Here is a 23,917-nt window from a genome sequence, read left to right on the forward strand (position 1 = left end):
CAGACGCTTTCACTTTTCACTATAAACAGCATCGGATATATTTAATAATATCATAACGTCATATAACCAAGCATCAATAATATGGTAATTAATCGATTCTTAAAGGCCAACGCAACTAAGACGATACTGCTGCTAGGTTTAGAACAAAATTCAGCGTAGAGTAAATGTAGGTAGGTACATAACTAGGTGTAAATCTTATTTACAGATGTATAACTAGTATTAAATGTATATACGTAATGTAATATAATGCAATCATAACTAATTATTATCATTGAAAATTGTAATTTTTTGTGTTATCATTAAAGTTTAGGAATATGTATAACAAGTACAGAACAGCTCACAGAATGGTTGATGGCCCACCTGGTTCACCTGGCCCACCCCGCTCCCATGCGCATCGTCTACGGTAATGTATATCTATTCGGTTTATCATTTATTTAGGACGTTAACGTTTATTTTATGTAAACGGATTGAGTACATATAAATACAATCAGTATTACTACTTCAGATACTGCACTATTGCAGTAGAAATATTTAACGCAGCATTTTATTATAACATTATTATTGATTAAGTACTTAAGTATTAGTATAGTTTCAAAAATCAATTTATAATTTATGAAGTAGTATAATACGTATGTACACAATAATTTTTTAACTCTAATGTATGATGTGTAGATACTAGATATAACCATCATGCAAGCATAAAGTAAATCGTCAACGGTGACTGCAGTGTATAAAAGAACTGCTTTTTTCTAGACACGATGATTTCTGAATATATAATTATTAGAATTTATTATTAGTTAAATAATTTTATATCATTATGGCTATTGACTAATTACTACAATAATACATTTAAAGTTTTCGGATATCACTGCTCAGTGATCCTGAGTGTATATAGTTATTAATTTTAACTCTGCTTTTGAGGAATATCATTATTTTTTTTTTTTACTATTAAGTGTTATTGACTTGTTATTGTATTGAATTCACTAAACTCACCATATTTCACCGGCCGATTTGCAAAGGAGCTTCACGCAGTCCAGACATCCCCTGGCCGACGCGTAGTGCAGTGCCAGAGCACCGTTGTTGGACCTTTCCAGCACCGGCATGTCTGCTTCCCACAACAGCCACCTGACCACGTTCACTCGACCATATCTGAACAAGAGAGAGAAAGATTTAAAATAATAATACATATGTAATATTATGCATTTAAAACGTTCGCATTACGCAGCTGACAGCAGTAGGTAAACATAATTATTGAATAATCAAAGTTAATTATTGTTTTTATTATTATACTGACTAATGAAAGTTAATCACGTCATACTCGTAACAATTAAGCAATCAACCATAGAGAAAACAAAGATTTTTGGATTGGCCAGTCATACACGATGTGTTTTTATTACAAACAACAACAATACAAATAATAATTATTACTATTGGATATACCTACCTGTATTATTATTTATGATTGTATATTTATGTCTTTTACATTAACTATGTACACTGAACAAGAATGTTTAACAATCAATTCTTGTTTATATTACTTATCATATTATTCACTTTCAACATGATATGTGCAATGTAAGCAGATTTATTTATCAATAATATTCATACCATTTATTTAATATGAGTTATATATCCCACATAATATTATGTGTAGTCACTACCTAGTATAATAAAATTATATTATTCTATATAGCAAAATGATTTTAAAAAAATCATATAAGATATATTTTAATTGATAAGACAACACACTCAAAAATAGATTACTTATTTTACGTTAACATTTTAAGTTAAAATTTTGATGGTGATATAGAATACTTAAAAAAAATGTCGAGTTTATTTATTGTGTTCTAATTCAAAAAAATATTACCAGTAGTAGCTTTTAACTATTTGGTAGCTACTACATTTTATATTATTATTTACCTACTAATTACTATGATTTTCTAAATATATAGATTAATTTAAAGCTATTATATGTAACTAATATTTATCATTGAATTTAATTTTAATTCAATCTTTTTTTTTTATTGATCACAAAAAAGCATTGACAGCAAAGACCATTAGTTACAGAAAGTTAAAAGATATGCATGAATAAGTGTTTACAATGATATTTAATAAGATGAGTTATAAATAAAATGGGATGTACATTTTTTATATATATACGATTGTACAATTTGGAGTGTTTTATAAAATCCAATAAATCTGAGTTATTTTTAGGATTGGGACCGAGTGCGGAGTGCAGGTTATCCTGTGTTTAACTCGTTCTTGGTTGCACAATAAACAGTCGACAATTATGTGTTTGGCTGAATTCAATCTTTATTAATAATACTAGAGCGACTTTTTTTATTTTTCATATTTTTTCTATGAAGTACACCAATTAATGTTTTAAAATCTTATATGTTTGTTTCAAAAATGTAAATATTGATTTTGTTATATATCTAAAAGGGAAACAAAATACCCAATAAACAGTCAATGCCTATGTTCAAAATAAGATAATTCATTCAAATCATTTTACGGAAAGGAAATTGGATATAATATTAAGTAGGAAGTCAAAGTTATATAAGGCTTAATTCCAAGCCAGTAACTCAAATACTAGATTCAAAGAATTTTAGTTAATTTGAACTGAGTGACATTTATTTGTTACACAAATAAATTACGACGTACCAACAATTTCCAAAAATAAACATGTAATATGCATTACCTTTAACATATTAATTTATTAAATATTATACTACATCATTTAATTGTGCCATGAAATAACAAATAGTTTATTTAAAAAAAAGCATATTTGTTGTTTATCACTTAAAATAATTTAATAAATATATTTCATCAATATAATAGTTTTTTAGGTATACACTAGAGTACTAAAAAATTTTAGTTAGTGAACTAATTAAATTTTTTTTATCAAGAAATCCTGGTATGTAGGTAGTTAGTTTCTTTTAAAACACGAAGTAGTTATTTTAGATTGTTTATTATTTTTTTATAGATAAAATCACAAATTAATTTAAGAACAACTTTCCTAGTTGATTTATAGTAAATGGTAACCCTTGGAATCCGTAATCACTTTATAGTTATGTCGGTTTAGTTACCATTTCAAGGCTGTAATTATTATATTATGTCGTTAATATTTTAAACGTTTACCTTAATATGTGTTAGTTATTACTTATTTGTATCATTTAGTTACACATTTGTATCATGATGTATACTTTATTAAATAATTATAATTTATTATATATTGTTAAAAATTATTATTTTAATTTAAAGAGGTAAATTCACACCAAAAAAATATTTGAAAGACAAAAATGTTAACCAAATTAAATAAACATAAATTGCATATAACAGTAACTTTTAAAACAGTAGGAAACTATAAAATCCATGATATCAAATGTGATGGATCAAATGTCATCATGATAACAAAGTTAATCATAGAAGGTTGTCACGGCCTTTAACTATCAGTTAACATCTTCCAAATAATACAGAAAATATGATGTTCAACCATTGTAGTTCAACCACAGGCATTGCTACTCAAAGAGAGATAAAAACTATCGAATTCCGAATAAGTTATGTTTCTTTTTTTAACTAGATTTTTTTATAGTATCGTTTGAACATTTTACTTTTTCAAATGTTATAACCTGCAAATGTGTATGTATTTTTATTAACAAAAGTTATTATACATTATTGTAAAACAATTTTAAATAGTGGTACAAAAGTTGATGAAAGCTTATCGAGAGTGTTCATAATGCTATAATACAAAATTATTTACAATTTTCACATGTAAATATGTGTGAATTTTCATACCAGACATTAGAAATATTAAAATAATAATAATAATATCCAAGTAGGTAAACCACTATAACTTTAACAATAATTCTCATGTAATATTAACAAATAATTTGATATATATTCAGATACTATAATATGAGTACTAACATACTTATAGTGTATGTACCTATATAAAAAAAACTTATAATAATAATGTATGATAACACACTTTCATTCAGGTTGAATTATATTAGCCCCTATATATAATATCATTATATATACTACATAATATATTATCAACACAATATAGGTAAACGGTTGAATGCTTACATAAAAAAAAATAAGGCTAACATTTCAATTAGTTATTCTGTGTAATTTAGTTTGATTAACACGCTTTATTTATAGATGCTTTATAGGTATATGTAACTATGTACTAACTAATAAACAATTCATTTTTATTTTTATTTTCATTCTATCAGATATGCGTTATAATTTTATATGATTAGATGAATTTGAAAAACAAAAAAATAAAGAACACTTTAATTACAGTTGTTTACTTTTTAAATATTAGCGATTTCAAATGTTTTCCATTTTTGGCGTTTAAATTATTATTATTCATGTTTTGCCAGTCATACACTGATACACTGTTTTGCTGGTGTGTTTATCGTCATCCTCAACAAAGAGGGACGTAACTCAATGTAATGAATTATTATTTTCAGTTTGGTATTACCTACTGTTTTTCTGTGTTACTAACAAAGACAGCAGTAACTCAATCTTATTGTATATATATATATATATATATATATATATATATATAACGTAGTGGTTGATTTAATGATATATGACACAATCAACTTCGTTGGACATCCAGAAAAGTAGTAACAGCAAATCGAAAAAATTCACGCAACTGTGTCACATTTTTTTTTTTTATATTTTGTAAATTTCAATATTTATCAATGTTAATATTTACAAAATTTATATTTGGAAATTCAGTTTGCGTTCTCCTGGTGTTCGACGAATACGGCAATATAAAATGCGCGCCGGTTAATGGCATTACGCGTGGTGAACGGCACGGCGCAGTGGAAGTGAAGTCTGCAGTGGCGTCAGTAGCGACGGTCAAAATTCCATAATAATACTATGGTGTATAAAATAAAATTAAACTTTTGGTGTTTGTCGCACCGGGGTCAAATGCTTAGGAAGCGTGATCCGTCAGTGCGCACAAACCATGACCGAACCAGTGGTTTATTTGTTCCGGCAGGTGAAGTATACTCATTTATTATAATATATATAATATACATATACCATATAGCAAGTTATAATAATGAAAATTATGATGATGATGATAATAACATAAAATACATATATTATCATGATTAGTAACGACTTAACTGTTTTTGCCAAACAGAGCACAAACGTTGGCAAGCATGTGCGAGTGGAAACATTATTAGACGTACTGTTGTTTTATATAAATCTTTTATTCCCGTGTAACACGATAGTAATAATATTGTCATTGACGATATTTATGTAAAATTGCGCGTACCTCCGCAGGATGAGTAGTGCCATAATGACTACTGAGTAAGGTTCACTGCGTTTAAGCCGAATTTTTCTTGATGATATATGCTGAGTACATATTTGGCATATTTTAATTTATCCTCAAAATAATGTTCGATCTTAATAATTTAAAAATTTAACTTAAATATAAATATGTCATTACAAGAAATTTATCTACATCAGTGCGCCCCGTGTTTTAACGTTAAGGCATTTGGTGGTTTTTCGATATGGTGTAAGATAATTTAACGTATGGCTACAAACTGATACACCACAAAGTGACCAAGTTCTTAATGCTTTTAGAGAGATGAGGTATTACAGGAATGCAATTTCTCTAGTTGCTAGTAGTTTATCATGGAAAGTAAAATTTTGATATTTGCGTTTATAATATTGTATTCCATTGGAAAATCTTTTTAAAATAATTTCGTTATTATGCAGAAACACTATAAATAACGGAAAAACACCATGTCTAGAGTGCTGCGATCGTGTTTCTCGATACTAATATGTTGACATTTACAAGTATGGAAGGAAAATAAAAGGGCGCCGGAGTGTCTCTAAAAACTTCGGTCAATATTTCAAATATAAGACATTATTATTAAATAAAATAAAAACATATAAATATAAAATTTAAATAAGTTATTTAATTTTATTATATTATAATATTTTATTGTTATTGACTAATTTACAGTTGAACGTACGAACATTAAATTAATGTAATATGCTGAGGTACAGAATATAAAAACAGGAATCGTGAGCGTACAAAGAACAAGAGCCGTTCGTGGCTAACTGCAGTCTGCAGAAAGCGAAATTGTATACACTTTAACTACTGCAACATTGTTTGAAATTGAAGTTTTGACTATAGAGTATAGATAGCTGAACACAGTTTTTATACATAGAAACTCCAAAATTCTCACCACCGAGGCTAACAAAAATACAAAATATCACTGCATTAAAACTTTTTGGATTATTTTGTCTCGACTAAAACGTGGTATTATGGTTGAGAAGAACGATTCTTGTGTTACGCCTTACGCGTTTTCATAAAAATTGAATTATATTTAGGCGACTAAAAATATACCTACCACTAAATTTTCTCATGTTTTATTCATTTTAAATCCGTCTGGTGATGTGTGTTGATACCTACAGTAGTTATAGTTGTAGTATTTATACTATAGTTAGGTAGGTACTTAATAAGCTAATAAAATATGAACGAGTGAAGTCCAATGTCCAAACGAAATATTATTATATATAGCTATAGTAAGATATAAGTATAAAAACTAGTATTTGTGGTCAGCTGTTTTACACAGAAAGAGTGGAAAGTTACAAATCCACTTTCGTTGGGTTGTAATTTCTAATGTCGTAAAACGTTTTAATGTTATTGTAATTGGCGGGCGCGGGGAACATTCCCGTTAGAACGGTGCAATTAAATTATAGGTAAATCGATTTATGGTATGATTTACACGACAAAAACGCAAATTGATATAACGTGAATACAGAATACTATGAAAAGAAGGTCATTACGGAAACGAAAATCTATCAATATAAAATACATAGGTGGTCTCCTATAGTATATAGCCGGATGTCGGAAAATTATGATATGACATTGGTTGATATTGATATAAGTGAAAATAACAATACAATCAATGTCGAATCCAAACATGAAGATTAAGGGTATTGAATCTTTTAAACCGTGAAAAACTAAAACACTGTTTATAACATTTGATGTAGGTACTTGAATACAGAGTAAGCACTCCTATAATAATTATTTTTTAAATATTAACACAATTTCATCTATTATACAAAGGAATAATATTTAATTCATATACATCCAGTATTTGTAATTAGAAATTGTTTTGGATTAACTATTGTAAATACTAAGACATAATATATCAAAATATCAATAAAAATATTATGCAAATGCTTAACGCGTTCTGATGTTTAGTGTGATCATCGCTGAAAGGATAATGGTAGATGTCTATCGTTCCGAAGTTAAATCCTTATGTATATCACATAGATACAAAAAATGCGTTTTTATAAAACTATTTCATAGTATGCACTATATTCTACACAGTGGCGTAACTTGATAATAAGGGGCCCATGTGAAAATAACCAGAATGGGGCCCTTACATGCAAATAAAAATGAAAAACAGTCGATATGTCTAATTAAAATTAGAATTATTGTTTTCTCACATGCCATAGTTGATAATTATTGGCTAGATTAATTTTTCTATAAAATCTAACACAAATTAACTCTTCTTGTTTTTACGTCAGCAAGATCATTAACCATTTGGTTTGTATCCAATTTAGCTCTTACTAAAGGTTATATTATAAGACTATAAGAGATATCGAGGATCGTGGCCCTCCGTGAATCGCACACCCTATACACTCCTGATAAGCGATAATCGCGCCACTGATTCTACAAGCATATCGCACAATATTATAATTTATAGGTATATAATCTGTGCGCTCTGGCGTACCTCAGGTTTTCCACTTTTACGCGACACGATTCAGAAAGCACGTGCCGGTGTTTCGTGACGACTTCGAAGGTCCGACGGCGTATGTGACGAGACTGTTGCTCGCGGCGACGTTGGTCGTCGTCGTCTTCGTTTTTGTCGTAGATGGGATTCAAGCTGTCTTGGAACTCTTCTTGAATAGTCTCAGTCTGGTCGACGTGTTCAGCCCTTAGTTCGATCACGGTCATGTGCATCCCGGCACCTTCAGTCCGGTCCTCGTAGTAAAAGTCCGTGTCCGAGACTGACGAGCAGCCGGCCGCCGTGTCTGAAGTTGACGACGACGACGACGATCCTCCGGTAGTAGTGTGCAGCGTGTCGCCAGATCCATCGCCGTAAAAGCCGTCTTCGACTACACAAAGTTCGCCGTCGGCGGCATTCGAGTTGGCGATGGTCTCCTCCGCCGCTGTGGTCGCCGGCGCCTTCACTCCAGTGCCGTACGAATCCATTCGGGTCCGGACTTTGACGGTCGGGTACCTGGAGCTGATCCTGTGCACGCGTACCTTACGCTTGGAACCGTATTGCCGCCGCAGACTACTCGGCCCTCGCCGCTCGCCGCCGGCGGCGATGACCGGCCGTTCCGACGGCGAAGCCATCACCACGGACATCAGACACCGGACGCTGTCCAACATGACGACCTGCGCACGACTGGAAACAGCCCGACTCGATCCCGGTGTCGAACTTGACTGTATATGCGTACACCTAACCTCCCGCCGCTACCAGTGTCCGGCAAATGCAGGGTCACCGGAAGCCCGAACAATACTGCGTGCCGTATATAGCGTAACCGTCGTGCGTGTCTCATTTGCGTTCATTGTGTACACTACCGGGGCAACGCGTCCATGATTGTACGGCACATATTTTTATATTATAATTTATCGTTTTGTGTACTAGCATCACTGCGAGTATAGGCAGGTATGGCGTCGTCACAGCATATTTTCGTACCCCGTGCTTTGTCACGGGATTTTTTTATTCTTTTCTCCGTCTATATCGACTACTAACCGTGGTCGTGGTATACAGTAAGGCATCTCGCATCCAAGTTATTAAAGCGTTGATATAGTCAGTATCAACATCAGTATCAGGACTAAGGGTATAATAATAGAATATGCGACGATGACGATGTTGATGAATCATTCAATCGCTAGTATTATAGTCACTTATGTGATGTATCATGTACCTATGTAAACGCGCGAACAAGAATGTATTTTATACCAGTCAATGCCACGCATTATATACAGAAAACAATTGTTTTTGAACCGCGTCAATGTCACCAGTTTTATGAAGTATAATAATAACAATATTAATTATGCTCGTTGTCGCGACCATTGCAAACATAAATAATAATAATATTATAGGCATTGCGTAAAATATTTGATTCATTGTAATAATGCATTAGATATATCAAACAAAATATATGCTAGTATTTTCCTTTCGACGCCATGTGTTGAAAAACAATACACGAAAAAAGTTCAATATTTTAAATCAATAAACGAAATAAAAACAACACCAATAACTATCACGCCTGGTGAAAAGTAGGTACATTAAAAATATTAAATCCATAGTAAGACAAACAGGATAACGTAGATGTAGATCATCCTCTACATTACCCCTGTTTTACGAGCTGTCAAAACTCAAAACTAATAATTATACCTATTCATCCATATACAGATGTCTCGCATCAAAAATATTGCCCCAGTGAAAACAGATGTGGATTGTTATTTTTTCTTAAGAAACGAGTTATCGAACAAAAAAAAGATAGTTTTGAATGTCTGTGATACATTATTATTGTAGTATTGTTAATGTTGTACTAAAAAATGTATTCTTCACTGTCAAAACAATATATATTTATAAACTACAAGTAAATGGTGATAATATATTAGAAACGGCTTAATAAATCACAGGTTGACATCATAGATTTAAGTTATACATTTTATGATTGAAAACTAACATTTTACCTTAAACGTATATATGACTGTAAATCAATATAATTATAAGAAAATGCTATAAGAAATAAATAATAAATACGTTGTAAATACATAATACAAATTCACATATTTGGGTAAAGCTTAAATTAATATTTGAGTAAAACATATTTTGAATTTGATTTTGTACCCTATTTAATGACACTAATGCGATTTAACCAGGTGTAAAAAGGTTGAAGCGGTTAATCGTTTGAAAAATTCGCTTCTTAAAATATTAAATCATTAACAATACATATCTATCAAGTATTTCTGATATTACTATATCAGAGCTGTATTATTTGATTATAATAATATATCAGACATATTCAATATTGCAATTTTAACAAAATTGGTTAAAATAAAATATTGGGACATAGCACCGTTAAATTAATAATTTTATATCGTTTAATACTATACTTCTAATTTCTAGATATAAATGTCACTACAGCACGGCTGCATTACACATTATTAAACTTACACGCGGCGTGTTACTATGTTGGTGGTTGGTCTAATAATCGTTCTGCGATATTTGATACGCGGCAGTGCGTTAAAAATGGTAAATGCATTATATACACGATAATTCACTTAGGTACTAGGTTGCCTATAATATAATACTTAATATGGTTACAATAGTGTGGCACTACGGCGGCATAAAGAAGTTATCATCATCGCTATATTGCCATCACTAAGAATATTAATATCAGACGTCTTGAATACTTTGTAGTAAATCTCGCGTGTGTGTATAAAATATAATATGTATATAATATTTATGGGTAGATACGTTTTCTTTTCGTCTATTGGCCAAATAATGTATAGCGCATTAGCTTCCTTTTGTGGTCATACTCTGATAACATAATGAGAATTTTTCGCGGTGTACCTATCTACTGTCTAATATTATTTACGAACTCATGATTTGCACTCGATGCACAAGTTTGACGGTATTTGGTTTTTTCGGTCACTTCTGTATCATATTGTACACATAGATCATACATGCCATTGTTAAATACATTATCATCATAAATCATAATCGACGTGTTATACTGTTATTATATTATTGTTATTATTGATGTTTGCAGGATTCACTTTCGCCCGCGTCCGAATATAATGTGTTTGGTGAGCTTATATGAAATCCCGAAGGTAAATAATGAGAAAAGTGAACGTATATCGTATATTATACGAATACCATATGAGATTATAATATTATTATACTTCTACTACGTCTAGTGCACGTTTACTTCTGAACTAATGCACGTAAATTCTTGTAATCACATATAGCCGTCTAGAAATGATGATAGGTACCTACTATATTTTAGAGATAGTATAATATGTAAACGCCGCTAGTGCAGTATTGAACTGTCTAAATCTACATAATATAATAATAATAATATACTATAAGTTATAACAACACTATAATACCAACATATACCTAGGTATCTACAATATAGATCAGATTTAATATTACACTGGTATTGTATTGGCTTCTTTAATCAATTTTGCAGGAGAAAAAAATAATATCATTTTTGTTTAGTGTACAATATTATATTATGAAGTATGAACAGAATTTCTTTTTACCTTGATCAAAACATAACATATGTATATGACGTATGTATACTTATCGGGACAATAACAAATAACAATGCAAATTATACCATATACAATGGTATGAGGATTGATTTGATCATATTAATCTATCCAATAATAGATGCTCATATTTGATAAAATTTTATTACCAATCATATAAGAAACTATTGAATTTGCCATTTGGTATCCATACACTTTTTTGAGCCTATAGATAACTATATACAATACCTAAATTATAAAAATTATTGTGTTGATAATTGATGTGCTTATTGAAACATAAACAATATCGCCATTGTTAGGATAATACTTTTATGAGAACCATCTTGTTTTATCAAGCTCTAGTAGTTTGGTACCTAATTGTATACATAGCTGGCACAAAAATATCAGACTTACAGCATTATAGAATTTAGACATAGTTAAATACGTTAATCGCTAAATGTGTATTATACCTATAATAGACGTCAGATGAGTTTGCAAATCTAAATAAGAAAAAAGGAACGTAGGTCCATAGAAAAAAACTGATCATCTACCTACGACTAATGTGAAATTGATATAGGCAGATATGAGACGTATTGATAATCAAGTAGAATAATCCATCTGCATGTGGTATATGAAAGTTCAAATATAGGTACAACTCTATATTTTTCTATTCACATACGCGGCGTTACAAGTGCTTGAATATTGTAATTTTTGTTATATTTTCAGTTCAGTAAACAATTGTCGTTTAAAATTTAATAATAAATTACAAAAAAAAGTTATCTTGTAAAGTATAATACCGTTGTTTAGTTAAAATTATTAGTAGGTACATATTTATACTTAAAATAAGTAAGTTGAAATATTATCGGTTCATCTTTTCACCCTATGTTTAGCCAATTGTCAAAGGGGACCACCAAAGGACTTTAAAAGTTATATTTTCTCTTAGAATATGTGAGCAGATTCAATAATAATTATTTCAGGATGACCTACCGAAACTTAGATGAATTAATATTCAAACTAGAAAAAAATACGTATACTAATAACTCCAAAAGAACTACTGTAGTTTAACATTGAAATACATTTACAACTACTTTACTCGTGAATAAGTATACGTGTAATTATTTCATTTTTATTAGTTATTCAATTGATTTAGCAAAGAAATATTAGGTGAATATATAATAATAATAATTATTATTATTGCTGTTGTTAAATATTTTAACGAATACATTAAAGTTTAAAATGCGAGTATGTATTTATTTTGTATACAATTGTGCATTATGCATTGCTTCATATACTCCCAATGAAGTATTTCATCCGGTATCTATGCCCAATAATAAATATATAAATTATAATTAATGTTTTATAACTAAATATTTAATAAATTAATATTATCAATGCGTGATTTGTTTTATAAATTATAATATTATTGTACCTAAACTACAACGAACGACGCTCGATCACCAAATTATATGTTTTGTCCTCAACTAAGTAACACACTATACACTCACAATAAATATTAAATCATAATAATTATTAATTATTTGTAATATTTTTAATATTTTTAAATTTTTGATATGTATAACAATATGATAATTATATTAATTATTCTTATTGTTAGATTGTAAATATGACTATATACTATATGATATGGTAATATTCTGTCATAATGAATTATGTAATAAATAAACAAACAAATACTTGAGTGCCATAGCGTAGCAACTGTAATCATCAATAATATTTGTCCTTTATTTGATATATTTAAAGCTCATCTACACTACAAATTTAATAGCTAGGATGTCAAATATTGTATTATTATACCATGAGTTTTTTCAAAGAATCAGTTTATTAATTTATTCAGAAGCGTAAAATTGTGTATTTATATTTTATTCTTTATTCTGTATCTTGTGACGAATGCATGTGACAGTTCCATTCTAGTCAAACGACGGCGTGCTGACTTTGTCAGTACCTAGCACCATGTTATCGATTTTATTTATTTATTATCTATAATATTATTCCGTTGCCTACAGTTATTAATATTGTTATTGTCGAGTCGCAAGGACTGAGATTCTTATTGTTACTTAAACATCAGTAACATCGCATACCATATAATATACCAAAATACCAAAGTTCCCGTTTTTATTGGATTACGAGAGTACACGCAAAGCAAAACGTTTAAAAATGTTTGACGTAGTATTTAAATCTAAAAGGTGACAAAATTTAATTTGGTTTAGCGGTATTTAAACGCTTAAATGCTCCTGACCTTATACATATTAATTATTAATTACTGCACTGTGCTACCAATTCACATAGATCTATACAGCCGCTGATCGGTGCTTGTTACGTGGTAAATGATTTACGATGTCATATATTTTATTATATGGTGTTGGTGCCAGGGCAGTTTTGCTGTGGGGTTGTTGGCATAAATCATAATAATATTGCACTATGTCCCTATCGGTCATTGACATAGTGCGCACGAATGTTATCAGGGGAACCGCTGCCGGTTAACAACAAAACAAAAAACACAATCGCTGTATTCTGTGAATAATAAATAAATTACGATCATCTTTATCTTTATTTTTATTATGTTATTATAACGTGAAGCGATTTCTTATGACAGTTATATCAGAAGTTCTATTGGACCGATTTTCATGATTTCTGTTTCTAGCGCAAGTGCTCAGTATGCAGATGAGTTATCAAAAGAAAAAAAAGGTTGAAAAAAAAATTATTTAAATAGTTATTAGAAGTATAAAGTTTGCCGTTTTTTTTGCATAGGACGTGCGTTACTGCCTGGCGTATACATTTTAACATTTACATTGTGGAATTGTGCAGATGTGCAATGTACATTTGTGCACGCATTTGTTTTACGTCTACTGCTGCGTTATCGTCGTAGGCATTTTCTAATAAAAATACTATTTACCATTCGTTATTTCGTGTACAGACGTACATCGACACACCGTACAGCACTGACAACAGAAAATGCTGAACAGTGTTTTAACAGTGACTCTTACAATGAAATTGTTATACAATAATGTATTAATATTATTATTAAATTTAGTTTTTATATAAAACAGAATATGAATTAATTTCCAATAAAAGTAGGCGATGGAAATTGTTTATTTCGTTCGGTGGCGTATGTAATATTTGGTACGCAATAAAAACATTGAGATATTCGATTGAGTTGTTAACTTTATGATAAATAATTGGAAATTTATAAAAATAAACAATGACAGCATTTGAATATAATTATGTCTATATTTTATAACATACTGCACTCGTCAAACGCGGATGGTGATGGATGAGACTGCTATTACAATTACAAGATATTAAAGTAATTAAAAACTGTCTCCGTTTTTGTCGTGGTCGGCCCATATTGTTGGTCGACGCATGCCAATAACGTAAACAAAATATTATAATAATAGCTAATAGGTTGTTGTTGTCGTCGTGATCTGCACGACGTACGAACGACGATAACACAAACATAAAAAAAACATACATAATAATAATAACCATAATATTGATAATTTAAATTTAAAATCACTACATTCTATTTATTTATTATTTATTTTTTTTTTATTGATCATGAGCCCGGCAAGTATGGCCATTAGTTTTTTATAGGGGAAAACGGTTTGTTTAGAACGCGTAATGTTAGTGACACGCGTGAGAAGGATTTGTTGATAAAAACCCGGGTGCTATCAACACCGGCCGGTACATAGGTACACTCGAAGCGTTCGCGTATTTGAGCGTACGATCGTGCCACTCAAAGCCAAATATTTATTTATATGCATAATATTATAATTATTCAATAATCTTATCATTTTAATTTTAACCCGGCATCGATGGGTAATACAGCTAGTTAAATTCAATTCACAACTGACAGTTGTTGTCAGTTTCTACTAGAAACCTAATGTCTATAAATACATTTATAAGTGACTTGAGAGTTGGTAAATAATTTCTAGTAGAATGAATAACATAATATAATATGTAACATAATAATATCTACATTTTTAATGTCAAGATATTGCCATAGTGCTTGCCAATGTTTTGCCAACATTCATCGCGTTTGATCGCCATTCACCACGTTTAAATATAATAATAATTTTGTACTCATATTTATTGGTTTGACATTTGTGGATAATCGTGCTGTCAAAAGTATTATACTGTAGGTTTTATTATTATACAGATCTTGACTACCGAAAGATGTATACGTCTGCTACCACATAATAATAACTAATAAGTAGTAATATCAATAAAACTATTATATAATATTAATGTATTAGATATACTACATTTATAAAAATCATATTGTTACTTTAGGAAATATCATAAAAATGAAAAAAAAAAGAAAAAGCTCAGAAGTCGTTTAAAAATTTTACCATATCTAGGTAAGGATAATATAAGTAAACAACCCAAATTTCAAGTTTTTACGAATGTTTTTAACAGAGTTACAACATAAGCTATAAATAGCTCCAAAATGGTTAGAATTTTCCGAACTTTAAACCATAAGGAACAAAATCCAAAATACAACAACAAAGATCGCTTGTCATTTTTATTTTGAAGCAATATTTCTGGTAGAAAACGTCGTCCGTAATTATTTAATATTATAAAATCGTGAAATCGTGAAATCGTACTTTGTTCTCCTTTAACCGCTTTTATTTCGAGTACCGTTCCGAAAATCGAAAAATGACTTCTCTAAAGTACCAGCCGAAGAACATAAACTTTTAGAAAAGATGGTATACTTGATAATTTTGAGCAAGTTTAGAGAGAGAAAAAGTGTTTACAAAATAAAAAAGAAAAAGAAAAAGAAATAAACATCATTGTAAAACCAATACATTCCTCGCTCCACTCAGAATCTAAAACGTGAACTGATTTAATTTGTCACGCATAAACATCAATTATTTGATAACTTTTTTATTTCAAATATTTGCACAGGTTACAGCTACCGACCTTATTACCAACAATTGGTTACAAAGATTAAATATTAAGAGGACGCTACATCCGCATGTGTAGTCTCCGTCTTATAAGTGCGTAACATAGAAAATTTCACGCTCAGTGAATCACGTTTAAAATTTAAAGTGAATTAACCTATTATAAAATTAAAAGTAATAAAAATGTTTAATAATTAAAATTGTAGATTGTTTGTATATTTTTATATAATCATAACTCACATTAAAATTAAAATATAAAATAAAGCCTATGAGAAGCTGTACTTGTAGATAATAATGTTACCTATAATTTTATAAGAGGTTAATTCACCCTGATTTTTAATCCAGCGAAGCAAAACGTGATCTGCTGAGAATACAATTTGCTATGTTACACTAGTAAGACGACGACAATACATGCGGGTGTAGTGTCCTCTTAATTATTATTAGTTTATTACGTAGATGTATTTATAACAATAGAATAGAATATTATTGATAAATAGGGAAAAATAACATCAGCACATCATGCGGATATGACACTATTTTTTTTTATAGATAATCGTAGACGTTATATTCAAATTATGTGGTCCATGGTACAAGAACATTAGCAATAATAAACCGTCGACTCGTCTGATACGAACTGCAATTTATTGAAAATCAAAAATGATTGTTATATCGCGATTCTGTTTTGTTTTCGACTCCCCCGGATAATACGCGGTCGTCAAGATTACGTTCACGGCATGGACGCATTGTCGACATTGGCACAACTAGGGAGGTGCAAAAGGGTCTTTAGCACGCCCAAGTTCTAATTTAGTACCCTTTGATATTTTAGATCTAACTATTATAACTATAATGAAATAACATCAATTTTATGTTTTTAATAGTATAGCACCCCACGTTTTGGAGGTCTAGTTGCGCCTATGATTGTCGATAGTGCAACGGTAGATTAATAATAACAAATAATTTAATAAGGCAAGCGATAGCATAACAATACATCCCGATCACCAACACCAATTTCGTATAAGTAAGAACACGACTACGTCTCGCAACGGTAGGCCTATCGCTAATCAGTGCGGTAGTGTCAGCATCGAGATGGCAAGGCTAATATAATGACTATAGTTACGAGTGACACATTAGTACACACACATATGTCTCTATGATGTACATGCGCATGACGTAGACATGTGGGTGTTTAAGTGTTTGTACGCCGCGCTCGTTGTATATTAGAAACGGAAAAATTGGTATTTTGGTATATTACATACATATTATAATATGTGTTACTGATGTTATTTAGGTAATAATGTATTATAACAAAAATCTCAGTCTTTGCGGCTCGACAATAACAATATTTATGACTGTCCGTTACGGTGTAATATTATAGATAATAAATAAAATCGGTAACTTATGTGCTAGGTACTAACAAAGTCAGGGCGCCGTAATTTGACCAGAACGGAACTGTCGCACGCATTTATTAAGAAATACAGATCAAAGAATAAAATATAAATACACAAATTCACGCTTCTGAATAAATTAATAAATTGACTATTTGAACAAACTCGTGGTATAATAATACAATATTTGACTACCTGTAGCCCTATAGGTATTCTATTTGTAGAGTTGATGGGCTCTCCGAGCTATATCAAATAAAGTACAAATATTATTGACAGTTGCCACGCTATGGCAGTCAACTATTTGTTTATTTATTTATTTAACAAATCGTTTTCGTTGATCAGCTATACACAAATTTCTGCGGACGACAAAACATGAGCAAACTCATAAAATTATGCTGCTGTCTGAATACCAGTTACAAAAATATATAAATCGAATAAGAAATCGCGTACCGTTCGCAATGGACCGTTAGATGTTTTTCGATTAGTAAAATAAATAAAATACAGCGGCGGCGTCTGTGTGGTTAGGCGTTGTTTACTTTCGGCATTATTTTCCAATCCATATAACATATAAGCATATAATATAGTTTAGTCGCAGCACAGATTATAAATATGAACATTTCATAATGTAGTCTGTGGTTTTAATGGTAACAGTCTCCTAGTGCTATACAGTATAATATACGAGATGTTCATCGGTGTCTATCGCCTTTGACAATAATGTTCGACTTGCGGTCGTAAAAGTACCTATGTGCCGCTCACTGTATTATTATATTATGTTTTAGCGAGCACGGACGAAGACACGACGGGCGGCAGCATCGAGGTTATGGTCCAGACCGAAAACGAAAACCAATATTATAACGCGCGCGTATACATATGTTTTACGGCTGCGTCAGTATATTATTATTGTTGTTCAGCTCTGAGTCACGGACGTAACCGAAAAAGTGAAACGCCACGCAGCTGAACTCGCGGCTCCGGGGCAACAAATCGAGTAAAAGATTAAGAAAAATAACCGCGAACGCCGCCGTCTGTGCAGCAGTGTGCACGCGCGGTTGACCTTATAATATACGATACGATACGTACCTATACACGAAACCGACAGCGTATAATAATCGTCTGGCGAGTTTGAATCTCATTTATCTACCGCCGACAAAAGGCGATGGCGGTTTCGTTCCTCTCATTTTTACGATTAGATTTTTTGTTTTTGCGTTCGTCTCCTGTACGTCGAATTCATTATTTTAGCATTCGTATAAGATACATAGATAGGCGAAACCAACTTGTTGAGTTCTGGGGTGCGTTTCTGGGCGTTTGGCCATCGCGCGGAACCGACCTAACAGCTGTGCATATCGCGTAACACACACAATATGCATCACATGGTCACGGGACCTAAACGGCAATAATTAGCATGAACACTACACATGTCTCATACCATTTGCTAGCAAAGAAATTAAAGAAACTTAAGAAACGTACTCCGCGTACGTGTTTACCCTCGAGAAAGAAATAGCAGAGTGAGACGCACAGTAAAAATGTGATTAAAAATAATAGATTCTGAGCTGCAGTGCAACTCGTCTTCGTCATAGCTACTACACTTGTATAGTATGTTATCGTGTACGAATACGAATTACGAGTACCTAAATAATAATATTGCTTGAATCGCAAGATATATTTATGTTGTATAGGATATATTATGAATTATAACGTATTTCGTATAGTCTGTACTATGTATGTGTTGAATCTGCTGTTTTTCATGAAAATCTCTATGAAATTCTGATAACGCGAAGAAGTAGGTCGATAAATTACTCGATGTGTGTGATATATATAATATATTATACGCTATACTTTGCAACGGCCATAAACTGTCAGGAACCTTCTGGTTAGCATTCCAATTACCAGTTTCAATTTCTTCCAGCAGATGTGTTTTTATTTTTTTTTTTTTTTACCTTCCAGCGTCTTTTCCCATATTCCGGTTTACTAGAGATTCGATTTCTTCGACCCACATCTTGGGTAAATATCGAACCAACATAATAATATAGTTTACAACTCGTCCAGTGTTGTGTGGATATTATGATGCATAATAATATTATTATAATACTATTATTACACTAGAAGGTCGGCGGGTTATTTCGAATTTTTTAATTAGACGTTCATATATTTCTTGTTTTTGTTTTACTGATATATACCACTTTATACTATATTATACATGATCGGCTTTTGTTAATTGAACTCAACCGTCTCAATTAAAAACCACGATGTTTTTTATTGATTGATTATTATATCTAAATCAATAGAGATCATAATAGAATAAGCCCAATGATATTTTTGATTTACCCTAACACGAATTATCTTCAATATGCTTAATCTATATTTTTACAGATTGTCAAACTCTTACACTTTTATTATAATTTATAACGTCATATAAATGTTCATTAATTAAATAGTATGTAACTAAGGGTATTCAGGTGAATGTTTTTTTAGAAATCATCTGAATCATTCGGTATAAATACAAACTACGGATTATGATGTTTATTATCTGATTATAAACGAAAACCAGTCTTCTGTGTGCGTTATAGATCATTAAACTTGACTGTAAGTGTATGTACTATATTATAGTCGTAGTATAGTGAAATCATGACAAGAAATTGATGAGTTTACTAGTACCTACTTACCTATATAGGTACTACATTACGATTTTTGCATTAATACATTTTTTAACTTTGATTATATTTTTTATTTTTCTTACAATAATTATCATACTTATATTATTTTTACCAAATCTATATGATTGGATAATACACATTCAATTTAACTGGTACGGTAGGTAAAAATTTAAACCCAAATGGATGAGATACAAAAAATATTTCATTAAAACCTATCATTAATGCTAATAACTAACAGTTATTTTCATGTAAGAAATATGTACGAAAAAATGTTCTTAGTGAAGTAATTAGTTTATATAATATTGCGCATCGATTAAAATGTAAAAGACTTCGCAACTTTTTTTACCAATAAAACCATTTTTGTAAATCTTTATCATATGATATTTGAGTTATACAAATAAAAAATTAAATTGTCTTATGAAGTCATTATAAAAAATTTAAAAACCTGTGTATATAATATGATACCTTTGTCCTTTGAGTCCCTTTGATTGGATTATGCGAGTTTCACCTCAGATTATTATGTTGATTATTTACGACTATCTAATATCTATGATATAGAACAACAGACTGTAAACATTAATCGATTGGTTTAGGAAAATACAATAAAAACGGGTCTTTGAGGTTAATGATATACGATTTGAACAATGATCAATTCAATTTGTTTTGTTCGACAGAATTGCATTGGCCATTGATTTATTGCAAATCCGGGATTTTTATGTGATTTCGTCGGCTCATGTCACACATCATTTCCTGTTAAAGTAGACTTTCCAATGTTTCTCTCGTTCACACTTTATACTTTATTACATTGAATTATTGGAAAATAATAAAATTAGAATTTTATGTTTATCCAATTGAATTATTAATACATAATAATGTATTTGAAATTACCCAAGTCAAATCTTCTCACAGTATTATTTTAGAGGTTATGTATGCAATTATTACTTAGAGTTAACCATTTTAAAATAATATATAGGATATATACCTAGGTATGTTAAAAGTTATTTATTTTTTCTAAAACTACTTTATTTGTATTTTTCAAGTTATGTATAAATACATACTAATATGAGATATATAATTTATAATTATGATTTACAAATAATTTTATATATATGATATATTTGATATTCGCATACAGCTATTATATTTATTTTTGTAAATTTGAATACATCGCATCGTATGTGAAACTATAATAAAAAAATATCGTGATTTGAATAGTTCGGAAGGGGGGAGGTTGTTATCAGTACAAATAATGTTTATGGCAACAAAAAAAATATCATTCATTTTGTATTTTATACTGTTAAGAAAAATTTTAGGAGACCGTAAATAAATGCGAGGTGATATTTAATATGAACTAGCAGATGATTTCCTTTCGATATGATATGTAATTATCACGAATACTGCATAAAAGAAAAATAAATAAAAGTAATTAATTTAATCATAAGTTCCTCTTTGCTTCCCAGTAAATAAATTACATATATTCCTCATAGAAAGCTGTTGACATTTTATCATGTGACTTCATATGAAACATTGACTGTCAAGAGTCCCCGAGTGAAATTCGTGTCATCAGTTGGCCTGAAAGAAAGCGGTCCTGGTGCATTTGCCTCGGGGTCATCAGCTTCACCCCACCGACTTTCCCACTGTCTAATGTATCTAATGGGATAATTGATAGTAATGATAACCTTCAAAGCGTCTGCTTACTAATAGGGTATATTACTATAATCATAATAAAATTGTTGCAACCGTCCGGAATTCTAAGATTTTAATTAAACATTTTAGTACGTTTATACGGGTAAATGGTAATATGCATATTTGTGTAAAAACTGAGATTATAATAAAAAGAAAGTTATACCTCGCCGTGGTTATGTTTTAACACTTACAAATTGAATAATTAATACAACAATTTTTTGAATATAGCTAAGTTTAATATAATATGTAATGCTCAGGTCATATTTTGTAAGTATAATAATTATAAATCACCCTCTTTTACTAAAAACTTAAATTTTATAATTTGTATATTGAAAATAAATAGTTTTTCTACAGCAAATACAAAAGGTAATATTTTCAAAGATTTTATTTATTTTTATCAATAAATTATGTTTTTTTTTTTTTAAGTTTATTAAGTCATGTTACTAATTTAACTTATAGCAAATACTCTTATTGTACCTTTTAGGAACAGATTGTGTATATATAAATAAAGAAAAAAAAGTTTATTAAGGTTTCAATAACACAGGTTTTTAACCTATTATGTTGTTTATTTACTTAACCACTGCTTCTTACAAAACTATATTTATAATATTTTTTATAAAATATAATAATAAATTCCGAGCGGATAGTATACAAATATTATATTTGATTCCATAATGTAATATCTGTGTAGGAATTATTATAGATGGTAGTTGAAATATAAGATTACACACGTAAATTATATGTATTGTACATTTATTATTTTATTTATACACTTTTATAATCATTGAAGGGCTTAGTTGTTTAGTAAAATATTATTCAGAATCATTCCTATGATGTACCTATTTTAAATTTAAATCCATAAATATTTTTAGAATCTGATCTGAACAATGGTTATGTTGGTATTTAGTCTTGTACTTTCTTTTGGAACATTAAAAATGTTTTAATCTTTGACTTTGAGTTAGCGATTCTCATATCTTTCTTAATAATTAGGAAAACGAAAAAAAAAATAGGAAAAACCAGAAATGATTATGCAACATGAATTTGAGACAAAATCTATTTAGTTGTTTATTCATATTTTAATAACGTATAATGTTATCATCAATATAATAATATATATTGATAAAAATTTGTTAACTATGTCATAAAATTTGAAAATAAATAGCAAGATTCCTCATGCTAACTTATTTAGTTACTTAGTTTTAATTAATTACTAATATCAAAAATATTTTTATGATTATTATGTTTAAATTAAGCACAATATCCGTTACAGTAAAATGCTCAAAGACGGCCGTACACTCACACTTACTATACTTACAGCAAGTGCGAGCTCACCGTTTTTTTAAAAATATGATAGAATAAATCGTGTACCTATCAAATCAATGTAAAAAAGAGAAACGGTTGTTAATATTATGCTGTCACTTGGACATCATAATACAAGTTTAATGTTGAATACTTGCATACATTTATGTTAACTAATGCTTAATTTTCATACACGTATTTCGCGTTAAACGTGTGTTTACCGAAATTAGATAGGATTTCAGCATTGTAGCAAATATTGATGAATGGAAAAAGGTTTGGTTATTTGCTAGTTTGCTACAGAGAAACAGGTAATACCTGAGTGTAAAAATTTAACTAAATTCAATAAAAAAGATTTGCATATTTCAGGAATATTGATTCAAAATTATACAATGGATTTAGACATTTGATATTTCGACCAATAAGTGATAGCGATATTTTAGTATACATTATGATATATTAACGTATTACCTAAAGTAATATGTACAATCGTAAAATCGTTCAAGGTTTTAAATTTATACGAATAATTTTTTTATGAAAAAACTAACATATATATCTTTACAATTTTACATGTTTATTAATATGAAAAGAAAATGTTACAGTATTCCTTGGTAAGATTACTTAAACATACACTTTTATATCTAC

General features: G+C 30.0%; 1 protein-coding gene across 4 annotated transcripts in view; it reads right to left on the reverse strand.

The window, feature by feature from the left end:
* Nucleotides 1-23,917, reverse strand: part of f (espin protein forked) — a 73,369-nt gene that overhangs the window by 37,157 nt on the left and 12,295 nt on the right. For 2 of the 4 annotated variants that reach the window (XM_089225615.1, XM_089225616.1), the window contains exon 3: nt 994-1,149. In XM_089225615.1, coding sequence (XP_089081741.1) covers nt 994-1,149 — 156 coding nt within the window. Of the gene's footprint in view, nt 1-993; nt 1,150-7,781; nt 8,468-23,917 lie in introns of those variants that run through there. The other 2 variants (XM_015517537.2, XM_089225614.1) reach the window with 2 other exon arrangements.

The sequence above is a fragment of the Diuraphis noxia genome, unplaced genomic scaffold, assembly GCF_037042655.1.
Source record: "Diuraphis noxia isolate RWA-SAM2 unplaced genomic scaffold, SU_Dnox_SAM2 contig0004, whole genome shotgun sequence".
Classification (NCBI taxonomy): Eukaryota; Metazoa; Arthropoda; class Insecta; order Hemiptera; family Aphididae; genus Diuraphis; species Diuraphis noxia.